The sequence below is a fragment of the Delphinus delphis genome, chromosome 19, assembly GCF_949987515.2.
Source record: "Delphinus delphis chromosome 19, mDelDel1.2, whole genome shotgun sequence".
Classification (NCBI taxonomy): domain Eukaryota; kingdom Metazoa; phylum Chordata; class Mammalia; order Artiodactyla; family Delphinidae; genus Delphinus; species Delphinus delphis.
This window is the reverse complement of record NC_082701.1, coordinates 53,722,426-53,747,104: the sequence shown is the minus strand read 5'-3', so window position 1 is coordinate 53,747,104 and position 24,679 is coordinate 53,722,426. Positions and strand designations below refer to the sequence as shown.

The 24,679-nt window shown below is 46.1% G+C and overlaps 1 protein-coding gene across 3 annotated transcripts in view; it reads right to left on the bottom strand.

Moving 5' to 3' along the window:
* SHISA6 (shisa family member 6) overlaps nt 1-24,679 on the bottom strand; it is a 243,063-nt gene that overhangs the window by 116,567 nt on the left and 101,817 nt on the right. For 2 of the 3 annotated variants that reach the window (XM_059997065.1, XM_059997066.1), the window contains exon 3: nt 9,314-9,409. The exons of the other annotated variant lie outside the window; for it this stretch is intronic. In XM_059997065.1, coding sequence (XP_059853048.1) covers nt 9,314-9,409 — 96 coding nt within the window. The remainder of the gene's footprint in view (nt 1-9,313; nt 9,410-24,679) is intronic. 3 annotated transcript variants of the gene reach the window in all.

Here is a 24,679-nt window from a genome sequence, read left to right as displayed (position 1 = left end):
TGGGAGGGGAGTAAGACTGAGACTGAGGCCATGACTCCAGGCAGGAAGGGCTGGGACTTCTTTGTTCTGCCACGGACATCATCTGCATAAGGCAGAGTCACAGAGTTATATGGCTCTGTTCCCAAGAGTGCGGTGCTGAGAACCTGAGAACAGTATTCTGTCCCGCTTCGGAGCCACCGTGAAGTGCTGGAAGCTGTTGATTCAGAGGCTATCCTCTCCTGGCCACAGGTTCCAGCTGGCAGAAATGGCTTTGCCACCACCTTTCCGGGACCGGACAGCCCCATGGCTTAGCTGTCAGGGTTCATGAGACTCTTGTCAGTGAGCAGCAGAGAATGAGGAAGCCAATGCCAAGGGCTGGCTTCTGGGAAGGGGAGATTCCTAACTTGGATGACGGGTCAATGCCATGACCGGTGCCAGGAAGAGACTGTACTGGCCACCAACCTGCCCCTGGAGTCAACCTGAGCCATGGGTCATGGCAGGAGAAAGCTTGGACCTGGCACCAGCAAGAGACTGGAAAATAAGGGCATCTAGCCCAGAGCTGCTAGACCTCTGGCTGGGCATGTCAGCCTCTGGGAACACAGAAGAACTCCATCCTCTACCTTCTCCCAGTGGGATTTCAAGAGACCACCAAGATTCAGGGTGCTAAAGGGATCCTGTATACCTCCTCCTCCTGTTTGAGCAGAAAAGGAGAGTCAGGCTGGCAGAAGATAAGGAGTGAGGGATGCTTCCCTGACCCCAAGACACCAAAGAGACTTCTCTCTTGCCCCACTGGCAGAGACTATAGGAGATCTAGCTGTACCCGGGTTACTTCTCCTTTGAGGAGAACATATATGTACCCTATAGGTGAGGTGAAACTTCCCAAGGCAAGGAGATTTACAGTGCATCCTTCTCCTTTGTTCTATAATATCTCCCCTCTTCTTACACCAGCCCAGCAAATTGTCCCAGTGGACTGGCCTGGCATCCCACGTAAGCCAGTGGCAGCAGGCCCACAAACAAACATTAAACAGAGACACGTATGGTCCAGGACTCAGCCGATGGACTGATGGATGGGAATTTTTCTCTGAGCCACCATTTACAAGGTAGTTTAAATTGGTGATACGTTCAACCCCAGCACTGCCCTTAGACCAACACGAGCCCAAGAAGGATGGAAAACTTGTGGATTGACTTCTTGGTACCTTGAATGAGTCTCCCAGTGGCAAACTGGGTGGTCCTACCTCAGAGGTGAACTCTTGGGCAGCTCAGAAGTGGGCCCAGGGCTCCGTGCTCTTCAGATGGAGCTGCAAGGGTTTGTTTAACTGCTGCCCAAACTAATCTCAGTGGAAAGGGAGTCCTGGGCCACACTGAGGAGGGACATAGCACGCTTACTGCTTCCTGGAGGGTGTACTTGTCAGCAGGACCAACATGGGAAAGAGAGTTTTGTAGAAAAGCTGCCTTCAGGCAAAACGGCTAAGTTTGTAAGTGGAAGTACTCAAGTGAAAACCTCTCAAAGGTATTGCCCTGAGCTCTGCTTTGCCTTATTTCCTCTTATGTTGTTTGAACAGCGGTTACACTGAAAAAGGGATTCACTTGGTGAGCGTTGAGCTCAACATTCATGCGGATCCATCTCTGCTTCTGATGCAACCGATTTTAACCAATGAGCCACCAGGCAAGGCTGACTCAATTCTAACAAAATATGGAATCACACTGATGCCACGGATTTTCCTAAGTGTAAGGCTTAGAGACAGCCTATATGTGCTGGCACGGGGAGCACGGAGTACCGCTGAGTAAAGCTGAGCACACGAGGTACGTGCCTGGCTCTCGGTGTTCAGCCATTAATCAGGAGTCAGCAGGCAGAGGAAACCGAGAGAGCAGATCAGAACAATCAGTAGGCAGCTTAGAGCTTTGGTGCCCTCAGCCCACAACCGCAGAGGTCCTCTGGCCCATTCCCACTGCTTCCTGGTGCCCCCGGCCTACAGAGAGGCACAGGCAAGAATGTTCCCAGGAGGCGCTGGCTTCTCAGAGGCTGATCTCAGGCAAGCTAGGCCCGGCCTTCCCTCCCTCTTGCTATATTTCCCAGCTCACTGCTGCCATGGAGACCGGACACCTTCTGAGCGCTGCGGTTGACTTGGAGTCCAGCTTCCGAACACCTCGGTGGAGTCAAGCCCACTCGCTCCCCTGGCTCCCCAGAGTGTGAAAATGTCTAAGCTGGATTTCTGGAGCCAAACAGCACAGGGGTCTCTGTCCACAGGATGGTCTGAAAGCCCTTGCTCAGATCCTGGTGGGGGGAGGCAGCCTGCAGTTCCATAGAGGCCCATGCACCTGTTCTGTCTTTTCTAGAAGAGCAGATCTAATTTCAAACCCTGTATCACACGCGGCCATGGCAGCGCCCAGACAAATGCGCTGGAGGGAGGGGTGAGCACGGGCCTGTGGGTGCATGGGGTTCAGGCCAGCAGTGGGGCTCGGGCAAGGGCTGAAGTAGATGACTGAGAAGGCCAGTGCTGGGGGAACCACAAACCCACATGGAAGCAGCAGAGGCGAAGCAGGTCCCTGACTCAGTTTTGGATGTCCTCCTGGCTTCATTCAGCCACCCACTCCCACGGTTATCCCTCGGACCTTGTCATCACCAAAAGCTCACACCTCCTGTGCTTGGTCTCCCACCCGTCACGCTGATCCAAAGGCTCTGGTCCTTGCTTTCCCTGCTCTGACGTCTTCTTCCTGGTAGACCTTTTACCCAGACTCATCACTGGCTGACACCTGTGCGTTTCTGGGTGTTAGAACCCCTCTCTGGCTTTGTCCTCTTCCCAGGGAGCAGGGGCCATCTGCCCAGCCCCTCCCTCTGGACTACCATCACTCCTCCTCTTCCTTGGATTTGGGGGCTGAGCAGCCGGGGTGCCACCTCTGCCAGTCTCCTTGCTGAGACCCCTAAACTGGCATCAGGATGGTCACTTTTCCAGCTTTGGTCTCAGCACCTGCTCCAACGCCCGCACCCCCTTCCTAGCATTTATGGCCCCCACCCATCTTCTGTCTCAGACCCCATGGAGAGTCTGCTGGGCAGCAGGAATGGCTACTTCCAGCCTAGCCCTAGGGAGCATCATCTAGACAGAATGAAGCCATCCATCCAGGGTCCTTCTGTGGGGTCTGGGATTGCTCCCCACAGGGCAGCAGCGTCTGGCGCTCTGGCCTTATCTCCATCTCAGGGGAGTCCCAAGGCCTCTGAGGCTGTGCAGGTGCCAGCCCCAGGCAGCAGCATCCTCATTCCACTTCTGGGCTCTAGAGATGGGTGTGGAAGATGCCCTGAAACCAGACAGGCTGGGCCTGCTCACACGTCCTCCCCAAGGTGACCAACTGACCTCATTCGCCCAGGACTCAGGGGTTCCTTAGGACGCAGGCCTTTCTGGGCTAAAACTGGAACAGTCCTGGGCAAACTGGGATGGTCAGTCGCCCTAATGCTTACAGTGGATGACCTTGCTTCCCGAATCACTGAGCAGGGATCCCACATGCCCACCTGCATGCACCTGTGGCCCAATACCCTGCCTGCGACTCTGGGTGGAGTTCACCCTTAGACAAGGCCAGCCCCCCGGGGTGACAGATTCCATCAAGGAATCTCTCGCCTATCGAGGATGTCACTTCTGAAATATACCATCCCCCACTCCTGCATAATCAATTTTCCCTTCTTTACTGGATCCTTCCTATCAGCATACAAATATCAAATATACTGTGATTTCTCCCATCTTAAAAAAGACAAACCTCTCTTTATATCACGCTGCCTTCCAGCTACTGCCCTCACCCAGCGTCCGGCCTCATGTACTGGAAACTCCCCCGTTTACATCCCCAGCCAGGACAACTCCCCTGAACTTGACATTTCCACGTGGGTGATTAAGACGCATCTAAAACTTAATATGAAGTCAGACTGAATTCACTTCACCCCAGCCTCTGCCGAAACCCTGGCCCTCCCACAGACGTCCCTCTTCCTAATACCTCAGGCCAAAAGCATCTTGTTTTTCGCTCTGCCCAGAGTGGCAACCAGATCCTCAAGTGACCCCCGGGCCCTGGGTGGTCCAGCCCCGCTCTGATCCCGCCCCCTACTGCCCACACCCAGGCCCCATCTGCTCCAGCCTCACAGCTGTCCCTGTGCCAGCCAGGTGGGCAGTGGGTGGCTGTTCCCTTGGCCTGGGAAATGCTCCCACCCCCCATTCCAGGCGACTTGACCCTTCACCTCCTTCAGCCTTTGCTCAAATGCCAGTTTTTTCCTGAAGCTTTCTGGATGCTCTTTTTAAAAACTGCAACTCCTTCCTTCATTCTCTGCCTCAGTTTGCTCCATAGCTTTTAACTCCTTTTTGACATACTTCAGAGATTTACTTCTTTCTTTCAGTATGTCTGTCATCTCTCTCTGGCATGTAAAGTCTGTCTGCTGCATCCTCAGGGCCTAGAAGAGTGTGTGGCACAGAGCAGATGCTCTGCATGCGAGCTGACATGGAGGGATGGACGGCCAGGTGGGCAGCAGTGCCCACCTCCTCCAAACGGGAGTCACTTTGGGGCTCCTACCATTCAGCAAAGGCTTCAGGGATTTCTCTGTCTGTCTGTCTCTTACACACACACACACACACACACACACACACACACACACACACACACACACACACACACACACACGGGTGGAAAGGACCCAAGGAACAGTGCCGGTCAGCACAGATCAGATGCATTTGCTGACACCACAACCTGGAAGGACTTGGGCGTGGTGTGGCCTGGGCTACACGGGTGGAGATCAAGGGAATTAACAGTAGGTCCCATGGGAGTTTCTGGAAAGTGTCTTCAGGCTTTTTCATCCAGACTCAAACGCAGCCAGCCTGTCTGAGATTTGTAACCAAACCACCTGGACAGCAGAGGGTGTCCGTAGGTGTGTTCATTGAGACAGACCCTGAATAATTATCTGAGGAGACTGAGCTTCCTTCCTCATCTGAGGAGATGAGCTTCCTGTCTTCCTTCCTGGAAGGACAGACCCTGCTCATCTGGTGTAAATGCCCTGACTCCTGATTTTTTTTTTTTTTTTTTTTAACTGAAGTTTAGTTGATTTACAAGGTGGTGCTAGTTTCCAGCCCGTCTTCTTTTTGTGACTTCCTGTCTTATAAAGTGTGTCCTCTGATAAAACAGCCATCAGTCACTGAATGCTCACGACATGTGGGTCCTGCTGACCCACCGCCCGGCCCACCTCGGCCCTTCTGTCTTCAAGAGACACGATGTGTGGGGCTGGAGTACCTACTCTGGAAGCAGGTCTGGATGGGATGAAACAGTGCTAACTGTCAGAGTTGACCTGGGCAGGCCACTCAACTGCTCCAGCTTCAGTTTTTCACCAGTGAAAATGGGGACAAGAGCTCTCCCACGGGGTTACTGGAAAGGTGCGAATACGACAGTGCCGGCACATAGGAACTGCTTGGTAAAGAGAAGCCTTTATCCTTGGGTTTTCATCGTGGCAGCCTGAGGAGACCCTCTGTGCCCTTACAGACTGCCCTAGGTTCCGGCGGGAGAGTCTGGGGGCTCTTGTCTAATCAACAGAGTAAAAGTTAGAGGGGAAACTTGGTCTAAACTCATGGCCACTCTGATCAGTATCTTTCTGAGACCTGACTCCCATTTACCCGAAGGGACGAGCAAACAGGAGGTCAAAGGAGAAATCAGAGCAGGGAGACATGCAGAATTAGTTCCCTAGGAGAAGGAGAACATAAAAGGAAAAGTAAGAATTATGAGATCACATCATTCAGTTAGAAAGTCCTGAAAAGGGGCGTAAGTACGAATTCTAGTGCCTGTGAGCCTAAGGCAGTGCTATGCCACCTAGAAGGCTGGCCAATGACGGTGTGGCCCCCTAGGCTAAAATGTGGGGTCTCCCAACAGGATAGAGATGGAGCAGGGGGACTTGGTGGTTAGGAAGCCCCTAGGGTCAGAATTCTATTTCTTCTAATGTCTCACCTTCTCCAGCCCATTAACAAAAGAATATCTACTTAGTTAGGCCTCATCCAAAGAATTGAATTATCCACGTACCTGTGAATCTTGTTATAAAGCAGGAAGACATATATGCATCCTCAACCCCACTGTCTGAATTTGGGGGAGCCCCACCGGAGCTGGAGCGCACATCTCTCTGTAATGCCTCGGGGACCCATAAAACGGAGCACGGGGCTGGGAGCATCCCAGCTTCCAGTGAAGGTTCCCAGTGCCATTCAGAACAAAGACCGTCCATGCTCGGTCTCCAATAATCAGAGTCTGAGAGAAATCCATGTTCAACTCAGTGATGTGGTCGGTAGGTCAATGCTATCACCTTCTAAAACAGGTGCTAGCTACACCACAAGTTCCGAGAGTCCTCCTGGGGCCATGCTGTGGGCAGGGGCCACCAGAAGGCCTAAGGCACACGTAAGAAGCTGGAACAAAAAAAGGAATAAAGGGGGAGGGACCAGAAAGGCAGTAATTGGAGTTGAAGCAAAAGTAAATAAATAAGAAAAGAAAGAGAACCAAACACACACGATGGGGGAACAGCCCCAGGTTAGATGTCTCTGAGTGGTCCCCTTCCCGTGGGGCATTTGCAGGGGGCTGCTTTACTTAGAAGTACCATTCAGAGCTGAACCTGGTTTGTTCTGAAGGAAGCGAGGATAGAGCTTGGCCCTTTTCCAGAGATCTGGGCTGCGCAGGGATAAAGGGTCTTGATATTGGAAGGGAATCCCCATTTCCAAATCCCCACTGCCACCCCAATCTCTTATCATCTAAATAGGAAAATACACGCAAGGTACATTCCCGGAAAGAGGAGGTTTCAGAGGCCTTCTTGAGCGGAAGGGAATGGAGAAGAGGATCTGGTAAGGGTGACAGACCAGGAGGACAGGCCATGCACACACAGGAGGGCTGGATGAGACCACAGAACAAGACAACACGGGGAAATAATAAGCAGAGGCCACAGCAAAGCCGCCACACGCATGGGCGGGGTAGAGTCTCCCGGGTGCCCAGGTGACAGTGACTGGAAGGACAGATAAGGACAGAGAATCACCTGTATGTGCTCCGATGGAGGTCTAGCTAATTTAAAAGCAGCCTCACAGCCACACCCATAAATACATGATCGGGCTCCCCTGTGGCTCTGATCTCATCTCCTTCTAGCCTGCTTCACTCACAGGCCTCCTTCCTATTTCTTGATCTACAAGAACCTACTTCAGGGCCTTCCTGATGCCCCTGCCTGGGATGCGAGTCTCTGTTCAATCACCCCCTCATCCCAGAGGTCTTCCTTGACAACAGTAGCTCCCCGCCCCCTTTACGTGCTTTAGGTTTTCTCCCTGCACTTAGCATCGAGGGTTTATTTTGTCTGCTTCCCCCAATGGAATATGAGTTCCACAAGGCTGGATTCTACTTTGTTTTACTTCTGAATATTGCTTAGTGCATGCCAGGCCTCATGAAATATTTGTCAAATGAATGTATGTACCCAAAGCCATGACATTTATAATATACATATAAAGAGTTCTATTGATTGAACTGTTGGGGGTTTCAGGTTGCACCAGCTATAAGGGGCAGGGTAAGGGTGGGAAGCCACAGCCGTTGAGAAGCCTTAGTAATAAGTGAGGGTAGAAAGCACCTGCAGCTGAGAAGGCCATGTTCTGTTGGAAAGATTCCGATTTGTAGCTCTGCTCCGAGGGTCATGCGGGTATGGTAACCAGCCTCCAAAGTGGCCCTCAATGATCCTAGGCATTGATCCCGACATTCACACCCTTGTGCAGTCCCCCATCCTGAATAGGGCTGACTTGTGTAACCAATAAAATATTGTGAAAATGATGATGTGTCACCCATGGCCTTGGTCATAGAAGACATGGTGGCATCTGTCTTTTTCTTTCTTGGATCACCCATTGTGGGGAAGCCCAGCCACCATGCTGTGAGGACACTCAAGTAACCTTGGAGAGAATGGCACGGGGAGGAACTGAGGCCTCCTGCCAACAGCCAGCAGCATATAAGTGCGCCACCTCGGAAGCAAGTCCTCCAGCCCCGGTCAAGCCCGATTCAGCTGATGCAACCCATGCTGATACCTTGGCTGTAACCTCATGAGAGACCCCCAAGCCAGAAGCACCCAACTCAGCTGCTCCCAAATTCCTCACCCACACAAACTATGTGAGATAAGAAATGTTTATCACTGGTTGAAAATGCTACATTTTAGAGTAACTGGTTTCACTAATAGATAGATAATTATCATAAAGCAGATGACACGGGGGTCATATATCCCAGGCTTGAGTTGATATGAGTACGTCAAGGATTGTGTCTTTTACCAGTTAACTGTGAGGCCCATTTCCCCTTCCCAAGCCATCTGGTCCCAATTTGATTCTGCAACTCTTAGTAGCCACAAATGCCACCTGTATCCTCAATAAACTTTATTTAGACACAAAGAGACACAACAGAAAATACACACACAGATACAGATTTTTTTTTTCTCTATAGGATGAACAAACATCACATAGGGAATTTAAAAATTGGGTGCATGGAATGTAAGAAAAAATAGCAAAGTTCCTTGTTCACTCACACTTAAAACAAACACATATTTCAGGGGAAGACAGGGATATACCATCCCTACAACAGAATTCACAGTTGTCTATAACAGTACACAGGTGTTAGGAAGGTAATCAAAGGAGTTAGGGATCCAGTTACTCTTGATATGACAGAATGCTCACAACACTAGTAGAACTCTTTAAACAAAAGACAGAATCGAAGATGTCACACCCCCTGCACAGATGCTCTGCAAGCTGTCGGCTAGGTCATAAAGCAGCTCAGCAGAAATGCCACGTTAACTTTCAGCTTGTGGCTTGAAGGTCTGTGTAACCCCTACCTCTGTATGCCCATCGTGGAGAGTTTACATAGACACACTTAGGACGCCAAAACTCTCGACATGCGTGCTGGCTTCGAGACCCACGGTACAGAACATTGACATCAGTTTATAAAATGTGGCTTTCAAATGGAAAGGAATAATAGCCAAGAGGAGAACGAACACTTTGCAGATGCTGCCACATCCGTCGGCAGTGTTTCCCACCATGCCGCCCGTGGTCCCCTCCCACGGGGAGCCACTGGCATCTGTGTCCTGCTCCACGCCGTGGGCGGGGCAGGACGCATACCTCTTGGAAGTCTATTATTGCCTTCTAGAGTTACACCTGTGACCTCCTGGTCACTCCTGTCAGAAGCCACGCATGTCACCAGGATAAGCAACCATGGAAACCACCCAACTTATCCTGTCCTGGACCAGCCTCTGGCCTCCACCCCATCTTCACATTTCAGATCGGGGTTCCCTAGGCAACCTCTGTATTTTAGTAAAAAATGGTTTCCACTGTACCCTTCGTGTGTCCTCTTCCTAACGTGACAAATCCAGATGAGATGAAGTTATGGAGATCAGGTCCTCCACTTCGGTAAGCATCCTTCCCATAATGTCCTGCAAGAAGATGGGGCAGAATTACCTGGCGCATCCAGGACACCAACAAGAAGACAAACATTGCTGCTCCAGCTCACCCAGCAGTGATGGTGAGCTTAACTTCAAATCAGCAGCTGAGCCAGAAGGTAGAAGCAATCAAGGAAAAAAAAAATTATATATATATATATATTATTTTACAAATTTATATATAATATATATTATGAACATATAAAGTATATATATGAAGTATGTAATAGATAAGTATTACATACTTTATATATATTACCAATTTAAATACATACATATTTATGTGTGTATATATACATATACACACACACATACACATACACGCACATATAACTGTGCAACAAAGAAGAAAGTTCTGGGAAGCTTATGTTAAAAGGAGAGGTGGGAAAAAGGGCTTGACTTTGGCATTTCTGACTGAGCACATCAGAACTTCAGTCTGTTTGTCCTATCATCCTTTCCTTTGTCCCAGCTTCCTTCTTTCTTTTTCTTGTCTTATTCCTTTGGCTTCTTTCTTTCCAAAGCGTAGAAGTGCGGGTCTGATCAGAATGCTCTATGTGTGTGTATGTTTATGAATCATACCTCATCCTATGAATTACAGCCTTGTGGCTTAGGAGAAATCCAACATCCGCTGAGGCTGACAGGTAGGGTGGTGGCTCTAAAACATTGGGAAAATATTTATGTGTTTTCCTCTCTCGACTTTCTGTAGGAAAATATTTATGTGTTTTCCTCTCTCGACTTTCTCTGAACTTTCTGTTCAGCCTCATCTATCCATCTACCTGTGGGGTTGGGGTGAGGAAAAGTCCGAGGACAGATTAGGACCCTGGGAGAAGACATTGAAAGAGAAGAGAAAGAGTTAATATTCTGTTTCTGATATTCAAAGTAGAATTTCACAATATGCTTGAAATATAGGCATTATAAAGAAAAGAAGTCCTCTCTAAACACCATCTTGAACTATGCACATGTGAAAATGGAGGAAAGCTGTATTTTTGTCATGTTGCCACAAGAGCATATTAAAAACTGTACTTACAATTATAACAATGTGCAGACTACCTAAGATGTAATGTTAAGTAAAAAAGTAGAAGAAAATGCTATATTAAGTATGATCACAACACTGTAAAAAAATGCAAACCAGTGTATTAAACAAACAGATTGAAAGAAAACACACCTGATACTGACTACCACCTTTAGATAGTTGGAACATGAGTCTTATTGCTTTTCTCCTTTCAACTTTTCTGTATTTTCCACGTTTTTTTTCTATAATGAGTATGTAATTTTTATAATACAAATAGGTAAAATACATTTCCAACAGAAAAATCTATGATAAATGTAAGGACAACCTAAATCACATTTTTTCTTAGCGAGGCACCCTCTGCATTAGATCTCAAAAATGGGCGCGTGTCAGAATCATCTGGAAGCTTTTAAAAATACAGATGTCCCGACACTACTCCAGGGATTCTGGTTCAGCTGGTCAGGGTATTTTTAACGAGGTCTCTAGGTGGTTCTAATGTGCCACAGGGAAGAAGAACCATTGCCCTAGAGTAAATGGATAAACACCTGAATTTCAGTTTGTTCAGGTGGGTGCAATGGACATTTGCTGGGGTCCTCGTGGGTGCCCAGCACCACCCACTATTTAGGTTCCGGAATCCAGCATCCTTCCTCTGAAGAGTGACGTCTGGCTGGCCCTGTTCCTTCCTTCTTCTCCCAGATCAAAGGTTCTCAACCCTGAGTGTGCATCAGAAAAACCAGAAGGGCAGGTTCAAACCTGCTGGGCCCCGCCCCCAGAGTTTCTGAGTCAGTAGATCTGGGATGGGGCTCAGGGTTTTCCATTTCTATCAAGTAGCCTGGTGATTCTGATGCTGCCGAGCCTAGGGGCCAAACACTGAGAACCGTGATCCTAGTGCATGAAGACTATAAGAGAATTTTGCCATTGTTTCCCTCATGCCCTCCACTCTGGAATAAATACCTCCTTCCTCAGGGCACACAGCTTTTCACAAGGAACTCCCTTGCTGTAAAATAATGTAGTCACAACCCAGAATTTTACAGAAAAGAATTATTGGAGCTGAACTAAGAGGCTTCTGCCCATATCCCAAGCCATGTCACAGCTCCAGAAATCCAACTCTAGTCCTGGAAAAATGCAACTTCATCAGGGGATGAAGGAGAGAGGGACAAGCGGCGTGTGGACGGGTCATTTCCCCCCCACGGCCCCTCCCGACAACAGAAGAGTTAAGAAAAGGAAGTAACAATTCTGAACGCTCATAAATTTGGATCTCATTAATTCAGAACCTCTGTTACATCCTGCAGAGTTTGGGCTGGTTTATTTTTGTGCTCCTTATAAATAAAATTTTTGATAAACAAATCAATCCTGAGAAAGATGGCACATAAAACAGTGCCTTTGCTACTTCAGTTCATTCTTATCTGTCAGCTGGAACAAGGTCCCTCAGGGTTAAGCACTGCGCTACTGCTTTGGGGTTGTGCTTGACTGAAAGCCAACTAAATCACCCGATCACCTACTATGTGCCAGACAAAGGGACAGAGCCTCTGAAAACACGGTTTAATCTGACATAGAAGCCGAACATTCTGTAGCATTATGCAGTTTACAAAGATCATTCATATATATTATTTCCTTAAAATTTTCATCACTACCACGTGGTAAGTTGTCTATTATTATTATTCCCCCATTTTATTGATGGAAAAACTGAGGCCAGGGGTGTCAAGTTGGAAGATGACTGAACCATCACTAGCATCCTGGTCCTCTGTCTACAAACCCCATGTCAGTTCCATCCTGTGCACCTGGCTTCGTTTACTCCTCACAAGAGCCCTGTGGAAAAAGGTCACTTTCCCAAGTTCATGGAGCTAGTCAGTGGTGGACCCTGGATCCCAACCAGGTCTACCCGCCTCTAAATCCACACTCTTTCTACAACCCTCTCCCTAGCCAGCTCACCCCTCAGTCTGAACAAGTGCAGTTGTGATTCTTCTCTGAGGCTTTAGCCAGGACCCCAGGGCAACGCTAAGCCAGGAGAAGCCCACGTGATGATTCCCAAGTTCACAGACGTTGGATCTCAGACGTGTGGAGTTTCACATACTGAGGTTTGGAGGGGAATGAGGCAGGACCAGGAGCACATAACAGGAATACGGAATATTCTACGGTCAAACAGGTCTGGAAAATACTGAGTTCAAATGAAAAGTAAATACAAAAACCAAGTCTAGACACCTGTCACTGGGTACCCAAGTCTCCAAGGAGCCTTTATATTTTTCAATAGCATCTCTCGGGACAGCTGGAAAGGGCATGGTGGCAGTTTCGGCTTTTGTTCGAGCCATGGTCCTCAAACTTGAGTTCATCAGACTCACCTGGACGGCACAGATTGCCCAGCCCCAGCCCCGGAATTCCTGATTCAGTGGGTCGGAGGTGAGGCCTGATCATTTTTGTTTCTAACGAGTTCCCAGGTGGTGCTGATGATGGTCACAAGTCCAGGGGCCAGACTTTATGAACCACTGTGTTTCAGAGAACCATGGACAGGTCAGTCTTCAGCCAGATCTGGGCCAATGCGAAGAGGCCAAGGTCTAGAATGATTTACGTTCTCTGTACCCTCCAAAGGAACAATCACTTCCTCCAAGGGCAGTGTGAAGAGAATGGCTGGTAAATTGAAGCCCTATGCAAGTGGACGGTCAGATGTGAGGAGAGGCAATGCCCCTTCTTTGCCTTGGGGATGTGCAGAGTTCAAGGGTCAATGATGTGAATGGTATGAATGGTATCACAGAATTCTTTAGCCATAACACAAAGAGCCGCCCCCTTCTCTTTTCTGCAGCTATGACCCCAAGTCCATGCCCTCCTGCGGGCCATCGAGGCAGGAGGCTAAAGGAGTACAAATTTTGCCCAAATTGCAGTTCCAGAGAAATGGCCCTACATCCAGCAGGGCTCCAGGCAGAGGTAAGCGGGAGCTCTGTGAGCACACGTAAGTAGCAGGAATACACACCCACGTGGCAACATCACGAACACACAGCCCCCGATCAGGAACAAGGGTGGTCTCAGGTTGCAGAGAGAGTGTGCCCGCCCCCACCTGCTGGACCAAACTTGCAAAGCAGCATCTGGATGACGCGGCTCCCTCCAGATCTGCCCCTGCCCTCTCACCATCACCATCCTTCAGAAGTCAGCAGTCACAGGAACAGCACCGAGGGGACAATGGTCCCCAGGTGGGAGGCAGATGAAAGCTAAAGAGAGGCCTGGGGCTGGGCTGCTGGCGTTGTCTGATGCTGGTGGCTCTGATGAGAAAGCGACCTTGAGTAAATAGAAAGTTTCTCTATAAAAGAGATTTGCTGCAAGAAACAGGAGGGAAAAAAATAAGGTAATATCTGAATGGTGACCTCAATAAGATGTAAGAGAATTTCGCATCGGTGAAATTCAATCAGCAGCCATGCAGGAGGGTCGGGGAACAAACTGATCAGGACGGTTTGCCTAAGCTGCAAATATGGACAGCAGGGTGGATAGTGAAGAAGTTGGTGAAGACAATTCCAACGAGAGAGATGCACTGGGTACTCAGTAGGGAAGAATGAAGAGACGAGAAGGATGGCAGGAAGGAAGAGACAGAAAGGACAACTCCAGAAGTCACTATCTATTGAAAATAAGATGCCCAGGAGAGAGACAGAAGGGATAATTCAGAAACAATAATTAAAAGTTAATAGATTTTCTTTTGAGCAGGTAGAAGACTTTAGTCTTGAGTCAAATATCAGACTATATATTTGAAGGACAGAGATCTAAATATATATATATGCTGGTGAAATGCCATTTAGGAAAAAAAGGGGAAAACACAAGCCAACTTCATAAAACACTAAATCTACGGAAAGTGAAGCGATCTTTTAAAGACTTTTGAGACTTTTATTTTGGTAGAGGGGAGGGGATGGGGTTGAGACAAAATGGCTGAAGGGGATGGAGAAGTACAAACTTTGGTTATAAATAAGTCATGGGGGTATCAAGTTCAGCAAGGGGAATATAATCAATAATATTGTATTAAGTCTGCACGGTGACAGATGGTAACTAGGCTTGCTATGATGATCATTTTGCAATGTATATAAATGTCAAATACTAATATAATATTGTATATCAATTATGCCTCAATTAAAAAAAAGAATCCAAGAAGTGTTTCTTCTTGTTTTGCTGAGTTTGGTTGGTTTGTTTGTATCTGTTTCTGGTAAAAGCACCTTCTAAAAGCAAAAGTATACTTCTTTTTGTCGAACGTTAACAATTTGAGACTTCTATATCAACCAGTAATGTAAATGAAGTCCATGCTCATTAATAAACCAGAAAAAAATTAAACTCTGATACATCAAAAGCAATCATGAAACTCTAAGTCAACGGATAGAAACATACATTTATATTAATATCAAGAACACACAAATAACTTCAAATTAATAAGAAAGTAAAACAACCCAATAGAAAGAACAGGCAAAAGAGATGAAAAAGCAAGTCATAGAAGTGAAAACCGGAAGAGCCAATACACATACAGTGGTGTTCCATCTCACGGGTAATCAGGGAAATTCAAATTAAAACCATAATGAGATATCATTTCACACCCAGTAGACTGGCAAAAATGAAAATGCCTGGGACTCTGGACACGGATAAGCAGAAACAAGAACTCTTGCACACTTCTGGTGGGAGTGCAAATTGGTACAACTGCTTTGGAAGGAACTTTGGTGACGGCTAATAAAGTTGACAACAGATGCACCACAGAACCGGCAACTTCACCTTCAGGTCTATGCCGGAGATAAATCCTCACGCGTGCGCATAGGGAGATACACACAAGCATGATCACGGACAACATTGTTTCTAAAAAGGACAAACTGGGAAAAAAACCCTGTATTCCCTACCAGGAGAAAAGGGATAAATCGTGGTATATTCAGACAGTGTAATCCTATACAATGGGGCGGATAAAATGAATCAGAGCTGTAAGTATCAACATGGACGATTCTTAGTTATGTTGAGAGCCACACTAAACTAGCTGAAGGCAAAGAGGATGACATCACAGAGAGTTTAAAAACATGCAACACACCGCTGTGTTGTTTATAAATACGTGCAAATGCAGTGCTATACAAGTACAAAGAGATTCATGGATGTGATAAGTACTGAATTCAGGAAAACAGATACTTCTGGGGACATGTCTGACTCCTAAATAATTATCTTATTTTGTTTCTAAGATAGCTATAGATAGATTCATTGATAGATGATGGATGAATACATAGATTAAATAGATGATCGATGGACACATAGATGGAAAGGTTACCCAAGTATTTTACTCACTTCCAAATTATTCTCCAACAATAAAGGAAACAGAGTTCCCAGGTTTTAAGAACTCAGAGACTAAAATATCCTCAAGTCCTCACTGGGAGAAGAAAAAGCTGCCCAATGATAAAATCTGTCAAGCAAGAAGTACAGAATTTCTAAAATCATGGATGTACTGATCTGTAATCTTTACAGTTCACAGATCCAAAACTTCATTAAGAAAAGATTGGTAAATTAGATTGTACATAACATTTAACAAATTGTCTTTATTGACCTGAATAAATTTGAGTGATCCTGGAGTTGCCCTGGAAAATCTGGTATGCAAATAGGGCAATAAAAATATATTATCGTGATGAAATAAAACCAGAAGTAGCTTCCGCGATAGGGGGAACGGTGCTCCATCTTTACAGCCTGCCTGCAGTGCGCTGCGTGCGCTCAGAACAGACAGGGAGCTGGCCTCTGGGAAGCTGGCAGGGAGCTCGACGGTGCTGGCCAGGGCCCTGCTCTGCAGCCGCTTCACTGTTGACCTTCTTCACGGGAAAACAGGCCACAGACCAACATCAAAACACACGTAAAACCCTGGGGCTTAATGTGAGAAGGGGGTTTCCCTTTGTTTACAAAAAGCTCCGTCATATCAATAACAATAACCAACAACAACAATAATGATAATAATAAGATACTAGAAAAAAATGCACAAGGAATATGAATAGGGAATTACTCTCCCCGCCCCCCAAAAAAAGAAAGAAAAAAATTTTAAAGTCAATGGGGATATAAAAATGTGCTTAACCTTGACTCATAATTAAGAAAATGCAAATCAAAACATGAGCTATCTTTTTCAAAAGATGAATCGATTTGGCAAAACTGAAGCATCTGATGAGACCCAGTGCCAGGGGAATGGGCTTTCTCATTGCTGCTGGTGGGAGTATAAATTAGTGGTGCCTCTTTGAGGGACAGGCCACTGACTTAGTATCTCACTACTAGGAATTTTCCCTACATATATGCTCTCAAGTTTTTCCATAAGATAGGAACCAGGCTAGACAGTGCAGCCTTGACTGCAATACTTTCTGTCAATGGGGGGCTAAGTCAACTGGAATCTGTCCAAACAATGGAATACTACACAGCTGTTAAAAAAGAATGAGGCAGGGCTGTGTGTGCCGAAGTGGGAAGAGCTCTAAGGTATAGAAAGTGGAAAAGAAAGCAGAGTGTAGGGCAATGTTTCAGTATTGTGCCTTTCATGTAAAGTAAAAATGAAAATAATATACACAGAGAGACTACATAGAGACCCATTGCAGGTAGACTGGTTTATACAAAACTTTTTTTTTCTGCAAATAATCTTGCAAACGAAATACCAAAACTATCTTTCCTTTGGGGAGAGGGTCTGGAAGGAAGGGATGTGTTTACCTTTGAGTTTTATTACTTCCTGTACTGTTTGAATTTCCTAAATACGTATATGTGTTATTTTTCTTTTTGTACTGTTGACAGAGTTTATTGGGGATAAGGGAGTGGGATCAAGGGCCATTCTTTGTTTTTCTCTTTGTACTTCCTAATATGAAAGAAAAAAACCCTCTAATAACTGTCATTTTATAAAAAGAAGTACAGGAGCCAGGAAGTCAGAGGGGACACTTCTCCTTGTGTAAATGACACGGCCTTTATCTAACGCAGATCCTAATACCCACCTGGTGGGATGGTGGTAAGGATTAAATGAGATCCTGTGCATATATCGTTTTGTCTAATACTCCTCACCAATAAGCCTCAATAAATGGGAGCTCCTATTCACATCGAGACCACAGTCTTTCCTCTTTCCCATACAGGGAACTCCCTGGGGTCTTCTTATTGTGTGTGTGCCCTCAGCTGACCTCAGGCCAGAGAGAGTCACGAGCAGGAGCTGCAGAGAGCTTGGGCTTTGCTATCTGGCCTGAGAGCTCTTCCCCCAGGAAACCCTAGGGTTCCTTCTAGTTCCCAAGAGCACACACATATGGCCCCACGAGGGATCTGGGGCTGGGAGCCAGGAGGCCCGCATTCTTCCATGCAGGCATCTTTGGTCGAGTGAATGAAGTAGCTCTGAGCTAGCTCTACCAAGGTAAACTGGGGGCAGGCCACGTTGAACTGCAGATGGCACTGACAATGACTAGTTTAAAAATCTCTAGAGAGCAGCTGCGGGGAATGCTTTATGTGACAATTCTAGTGCTTGCTCGCACAAACACAGGGGGACTGTTTCCTCCAGAGTCTGTGCAGTCAGCAGAGCTGTTGGCAAATACTCTGGGCAACCCCAAAGATCTCCCTCTGCTGACTCCATAGCCGGGAGACCTGGGGATGGGGGCCAGGCGTGCAGCCCACCTGGTGAAGGCCAGGTGTCCATGGCTCTGAGGGCCCAGGCAAGCAATCCCAGATTGCCAGAACAGTATGGGAACCACCTTGCCCAATATTCTCATTTGACAAAGGAGGAAACGTAAACCCAGAGAAGGGGAGGAGAGGCATTGTCAAGGTCACACTGGGAGACAGTTTTGGAAACTGGCCCACCCCGCCCCCGATCTTGACTTTCAATTTGGTGCTTTTCATCCTATTATCCTTGTGCCCTAGGAAAGTAGGGGAATCTCATCAGATGCAGAAGAATGAGGATTTCGAGCAGGGTGGAGGAGGGGCAGAACCTAGAATACAGCTTGGTAACCACTGCACTAGGGAACAAATCCTCCAGAAAGTGATTGATAAAAGAACCTCTTTCAATTCAAATTAATGTCCTCTGAATCATCAGTTTGGTTAATTTGGATTTAAGAAAACTGGTACTTTGTGCCTGAAACCAAACCAAACAAACAGACAAACAAAAACATCAATATGTAGAGGTCGCCGGCTGTGGCCAAGGGCAAACTCCAGGTCAGCTTCATCCACTGCAATAGGGGTCTCTGCTGTGGTCTCTTCTATGTTACCTATGCTTTGGGGTAAGATTTTTTTTTTTAAAAGGAAGCATTACGTGACTCAAAAATAAAAGTTTGAAAACCACATCTCTAGTGCAGCCTAATTATTTACCAAGGGGATGAGGGCGAGCCTTATTGGTGACGGCATTAATCTTCAGGGATTTTAGAAGGACGAAGCCCTCCTCCACCAGCCATCGGGATAGAATCAAAGAATGCTACAACTGAAGGAGCGCTCAAGGTCACCTTCTCCAGCCTCAAGACTTACAGATGAGGAAACTGGGGCTTGGAAGGGAGAACGAACAGTCCAAGATCACTGCTGGCTGTGACAAAAATCCGCATCTTCCCAGATCAGAGCTCTCCCCAGTGCCCACGCAGCCCACGGCCTCCTCTGTACTGGAGGAAAGAGTGCAGAGGTTGATTTCTATTTCAGGGGCCCCCGGTGTGCCATTTATTTTCTCTTTAGATGTGCTGGCTGTAATCCTCTTGGAAAGATGCCCAGCATCTAACCAAATTCCCGTCTCTGCCTATGACACCATTTCAGTTGTGTCTCATTGAGAGCAGGACACCGGCCAAGAGGAGGCCTGAAGAAGGCCTGGGTAGAAGAGGCAAAGGATGCTGGGAGGGAAGAATCCTTCCTTGCCCCAAACCTTTTAGGAGATTAGGGTAGATGCAGGGGTCAATCAGGAAATCTGTGAATGACTCAGACTCTCTCTTGTTATCGCAATGCAGATCTATAGGGAGTGGCTTAGCCATGGGGTGACTGGGGCCTGCTTTCCCCTCTGACCCTTGACCTCTTCTCCTACTCTGCAGAAAACACTGAGCTTCCTCTGAGTGCGTCCAAATTAGTGGGGGGGTCAATGGAATGACGCTGAAAAACTCTACCATCTTATAGAGTTTTATCAAGTGCCCTTACATGGAGACATTGGCAACGAATGTCTGTTATTATCTAGAGGAAAATATTTGAAGACAATATTATCTCCATTTTGCAGATGAATAAACAGTCTCAGAGAGGTTCAATAATGACACAAAGTCCCAGTATGACTAACCTGTGATTTAGGACAGAACCTAAATCCTATGTCACTACATATTCTTGGGGTTCCATTCATTCCATCATGCTTCTGGGAAAGCCATGATTCTAGCCACCGCTCAAGGGACCCCATCTCTTCCAAAACACACAAGAGAGACCCTTCTGCCTGAGAGAGAGCAAAAGAAGCAACTGGAGAGGGGAGAATTTGGGGGGCTATAATTTTTTTCTGACTATCTCCCAATGGGAAGACAATTTAATGTGTGGGCTATTACATATATCTGAGAAGTTATCCATGAGAGAAGATTTATATTCAAATGACCCAGACATGTCTCAGTAATAGACAGGAGGTAAGAGCACAGGCTTCCAACAAATCAACTTGGCTCTGACACCAGCCATGTGGCTCTGGACAAACCGTTTACCCATCCTTAGCCTCAGTTATTCTCATCCATAAAATGGGAATGCTGCCTGCCTCACGAGGATGTGACGAGTATGAAATTAGATGCAAGAATGCATGTGAAGCACAGAGCATTTTACACTTCTTCAATAAATTGTTACTATAACAATGATTATTACTAGAGGGGCAAACCTCCTCTAGTATACTATTTCAAAATACTCCAAGGAGAAAGGAAAGGAAGAGTCTTAGGTTCACAATTATTCAAAGCTCCAGGGAGGGGCTTCCCTGGTGGCGCAGTGGTTGAGAGTCCGCCTGCCGATGCAGGGGACGCATCCACCCTTCCTTCACTGTGACGTCATCTTCGTTTGCTTACATCTGCAAAAATCCTATTTCCAAATAAGGCCACGTTCACAAGGATTCAGACTTCAGCAGATCTTTTTGAAGGACACGATTCAACCCATCACAACGATCAGAAGAAAACTTTGCTTCTACAGCCCCCAAAACCATTTCTACCTACTCTTCCTCACCATCACCTACCCAGTCCTAGAGCCTTGATTCCTCTCTTTATCTCATCCTCCCATCATCAGCGAGCTCTCTGAGGACCATCTGCTAAATGCATCTGATACCCACCCACTGCTCTCCGTCTCTCCTGCCGCCTACTAGTTCAAAGCCACCACTACCTCTCATCTGACCTCCTGCGACAGTAGGACCAGCCTTCCGACCTACCTCTCTACCCACAGCTATCTATTCTCTACAGAGCACACTTAAAAGTAATCTCCTAGAAAGAGACATCGGATCCCACTATGCCTCTTCTAAATATCTTGCACGGCTTCATAATACACTTAATAAAAATGTAAAATACTCTGCAAGACCCTGCATGCCACGGCCCTGCCAGCTTCCCCCTCCCCATCCCACTACAGCCACGGTGGATCTTCTGTTCTTCCAATGTGCCCAGCTCATGCCTGCCTTACAGCCTTGCACTTGCCATTCCCTCAACCTTGGAATACCCAGGCCTCAGATCTGTGCGAGCCCAGATCCTTCTTAATCATTCAGGTCTGATTGCAAATGTTACCTCCTGGGAGAGACCTTCTCTAATCACCCCATCTACCGTAGGCTCCCTGACATTCTCTATCACATCATTTTACTTTTATCATATCCATGGAGCCTTATGTAAAACTATCTTGTTCACCTCTTTGGTTACTGTTTATTGTCTATGCCTCTTCTTAAACCCAGAGCTTACCTTCCACAAGAAGGGAAGCCGAGTATCTAGAATAGTCCTGGGCACGTAGGTTGTACCCACTGGATAATTGTTGATGGATTAAATGAATTTCTTCTCTCATAATTCTTCTTTAATCAATGCCAACTGCCTTAGAGAACGTTAAACCATTAAAAAAATATGTATATGTGTATATATATGTTTATATATATATATATTTGACAATTTCAACCAATAATGTCTTTATATGCAGGACAACCTTAACCAAATAGGGGATTTCTTGACCTGGATTATAGCAGTTGCGGTAATAATAATATTAATAATAGCAATAATAATAACAACTATAGCCACAATAGTTATTATTTAATACTGAGGGTTTTTATAAGCCAGACCCTCTGCTTTGTAATCATTATCTCATCCAATCTTCATAAAACCTCTGGAGGTGGACAAGAGTATCCCCTACTTTGTAGTTGAGGAAATTGAATCTCCACGTGTTTAGGTATCTTGCTCCTATTCACATATCTCATTGGTGGATGACCTAAGGCTTAAAAGCAAGGTTTTAAGGCTTAAAAAAACTGATGTTTACAACTACAATGAGATACCATTACACACCCACCAGAATGGCTAAAATTAAAAAGACCGGCAATACCAAATGTTGGTGAGGGATGTGAAGCAGCTAGAACTCTCATTCACTGCTGGGGGAACCCAAAATGATACACCACTTTGAAAAAAATTTGGGGAGTTCTACGGAAGATAACATATTCCTGCTCTACCCTCAATAGTTCCATACGGCACATAAGCAAAATAAAATCTTCCCTGTTTTAAATAATTTGTCCCAAACTGCACAGCTAGTCATGTAGGTAGGCAAGATTTGAGAAGAACATTGTTTTACCCCTGGCCTGTAGCCCTTCATCAGCTTCAGGCTGCCATGAGAAATAAAGACATATTAAATGGCAAGAAAGGGAAATTGGGGAAAGCATCAGAAAGAAGGTCAGTGGAGGTCATGTTCCAAAGAACTGGGCCCAGGAATATGGGATCAAGGATTTCAGCTCAATGGCAAGAAGTGAAGAAGAAGATTGTGTCCAATATCCTGGGCCCAAGCAACCCTTTGGCAAGTCCTGCAGGTGATCAATCAGCTATGGCATGGAGTATCTTCTCCCCATGACATGGAAAAGGTGAAAGTCCCCTGAACCCAGGTGGCCATGACCTGGTCCCAACTCTTGAGTACCTACAGCACTTGCCCTGTTCCTTACGGCACTGCTGCCCTTCACTTCCATTATTGCTACTGGTGAGAAGAGAAAGGAAGAAATAAAGGTATTGGTTATCTAGGTGGGGAAAACTAGACTCATGTCTACAGTTTCTCCTCAAACAGACGTACTGGGGTGCTTGCCCAGACATACATCCCTTTGGAAGGCCCACACTAATTTCCTAATAAAGAGGGAAACCTTGGTTATTTTGTGTCACACGACCGTCTCCCCTTTCCTGGCCGGAGCTGATTGAGTCAGAAATGAAAAACAGACACAGGCAAACCAACCCATGAACTGTGCTGAGCCAGTCGCTTTTTTGCTCTCAAGAATATAAATTAAGAGTCTGAAGCGCTCCCAGTCAGAGTATTTGGACATGTAAAGTCATACAGAGTTGGTGCTGGTGTCAAGACACCCCGAGATTCTGTGTATTCCCAAACCAAGTGGGAGCAGAAACACCTGGTCCAGAAAGAGGAACGTTGTTGCAAAGAGAAAGGTCCCAGAGAGAGACTCTTGGTCCCGTTCCCAGGAGGCCCAGGAGTTTCTGCAGCCCCCAGACACCCCTGTGTTGTTGAATAAGCTTCTTTTTATTCGAGGTATGCTGAGTGGGTTTGTGTTTCTTGCAGACAAACATATTCTGAGCAGAACATACGCCATTCATCAAAACATGTTCCAGTTAGAGTCCAGAACTTAATAGGAAAAAATGAGTTAGTAAAAGAAGTAGAAGAAACTGTTTGTGAAGATCTTCCCAACCTTGGCTGATCGAGACATGTCTACACATGAGGGCAGAGAGGAAGCACAAAGGAAGGAAAGATGAATGCAGCAGATTTTATAAAAATGTTTAGAATCGCGTATGTCAAAAACCACCATAAATGTACACCTATGTTCATAGCAGAGTTAATTCACAATGGCCAAAAGGTAGAAGCAACCTACGTGACAGTCAAGGAATGAGCAGACTGACAAAATGTTGTCCACATATACAATGGGAAATGATTCAGCCTTAAAAAAGAAGGAAACTGCGACACATACTACAACGTGGATAAACCTTGAGGACATGACGCTGAGTGAAATAAACCGGTCACTAAAAGACAAACACTGTATGATTCCACGTACAGGAGGTGTCTAGAGGGGTCAGATTCAGAGAGACACAAAGCAGAATGATGGGTGCCAGGGGCTGGGGGCGGGGGAATGGGGACTTGTTCAGTGGGGACAGAGTTTTCATTTTCCAAAATGAGTAAGTTCTGGAGATGGATGGTGACGCCAATTTGCACAACAGGGTCGGTACACTTAACGTTTCTGAACTGTACACTTAAGAATGGTTAAGATGGTGACTTTTAAGTTGTGCGTTCGCCCATAATTAACACTTTATAAAAAAAACAGTAGTTTTAAGGTATATAAAAAAGCTCTTGCAAATAAAGAAGAGATGAACTCCCTCAGGGGGAAAAAAAAGAGGCTGTGGACATGAACAGGCAATACAGAAAAGAAGAAATAAAATGGGACAGTGTCTCTTTAGGGCAATCAGTGATGTAATTGACTTAAGATATAGTAAGAGTCTTAAAACATGCACCTCTTTGGACTTAGTCATTGCTTAATCATAGCAATCTATCTAAGGGAAATAATTACAGACATAGCAGAGATTTATGTATAACGATTATCATCACAGTATTGTTTATAATAGTATAAAATGAGAACCAAGCTAAATGGAATCGACGGGGGGTGGGTTGAATAAATCATGTCACCTCCCAAGGCTGGATGCCCTGCAGTCATTCTATGTGATCTTTCGAAGAATATTTTAATGCTGTGGAAAATTCTCACAAAATAACATTAAGGGAACAAGAGAGTTATAATTAATATATAATGTGATTACATCTTTGTTAAAAAAAAAAGCGGGGGCGGGGGATATGCACAGTGGGCGAGGCTACATCAGTTGCTCTCAAAGGGTTTACTGGGATTTTGAGTAATTTTCGATACCCTTCTGTGTTTTCCAAACTTTCTTTAAAGGGCAGGTGTTCCTTTTATAATCCGAAATATTCTATATTAGAAATAGGGTGCGTTCGGATGGGAGGGGGTTACTAAGAAATGGAGCAAAAGAAGTCACAATGCAAGAAAGACGGGGTCACCTACAGCCTCATCTCAGCACCGCAGGCCTCGGAATCTGCTCAGCATCCTTGCTCCTTGTTCTCATCCCTGCTCACAG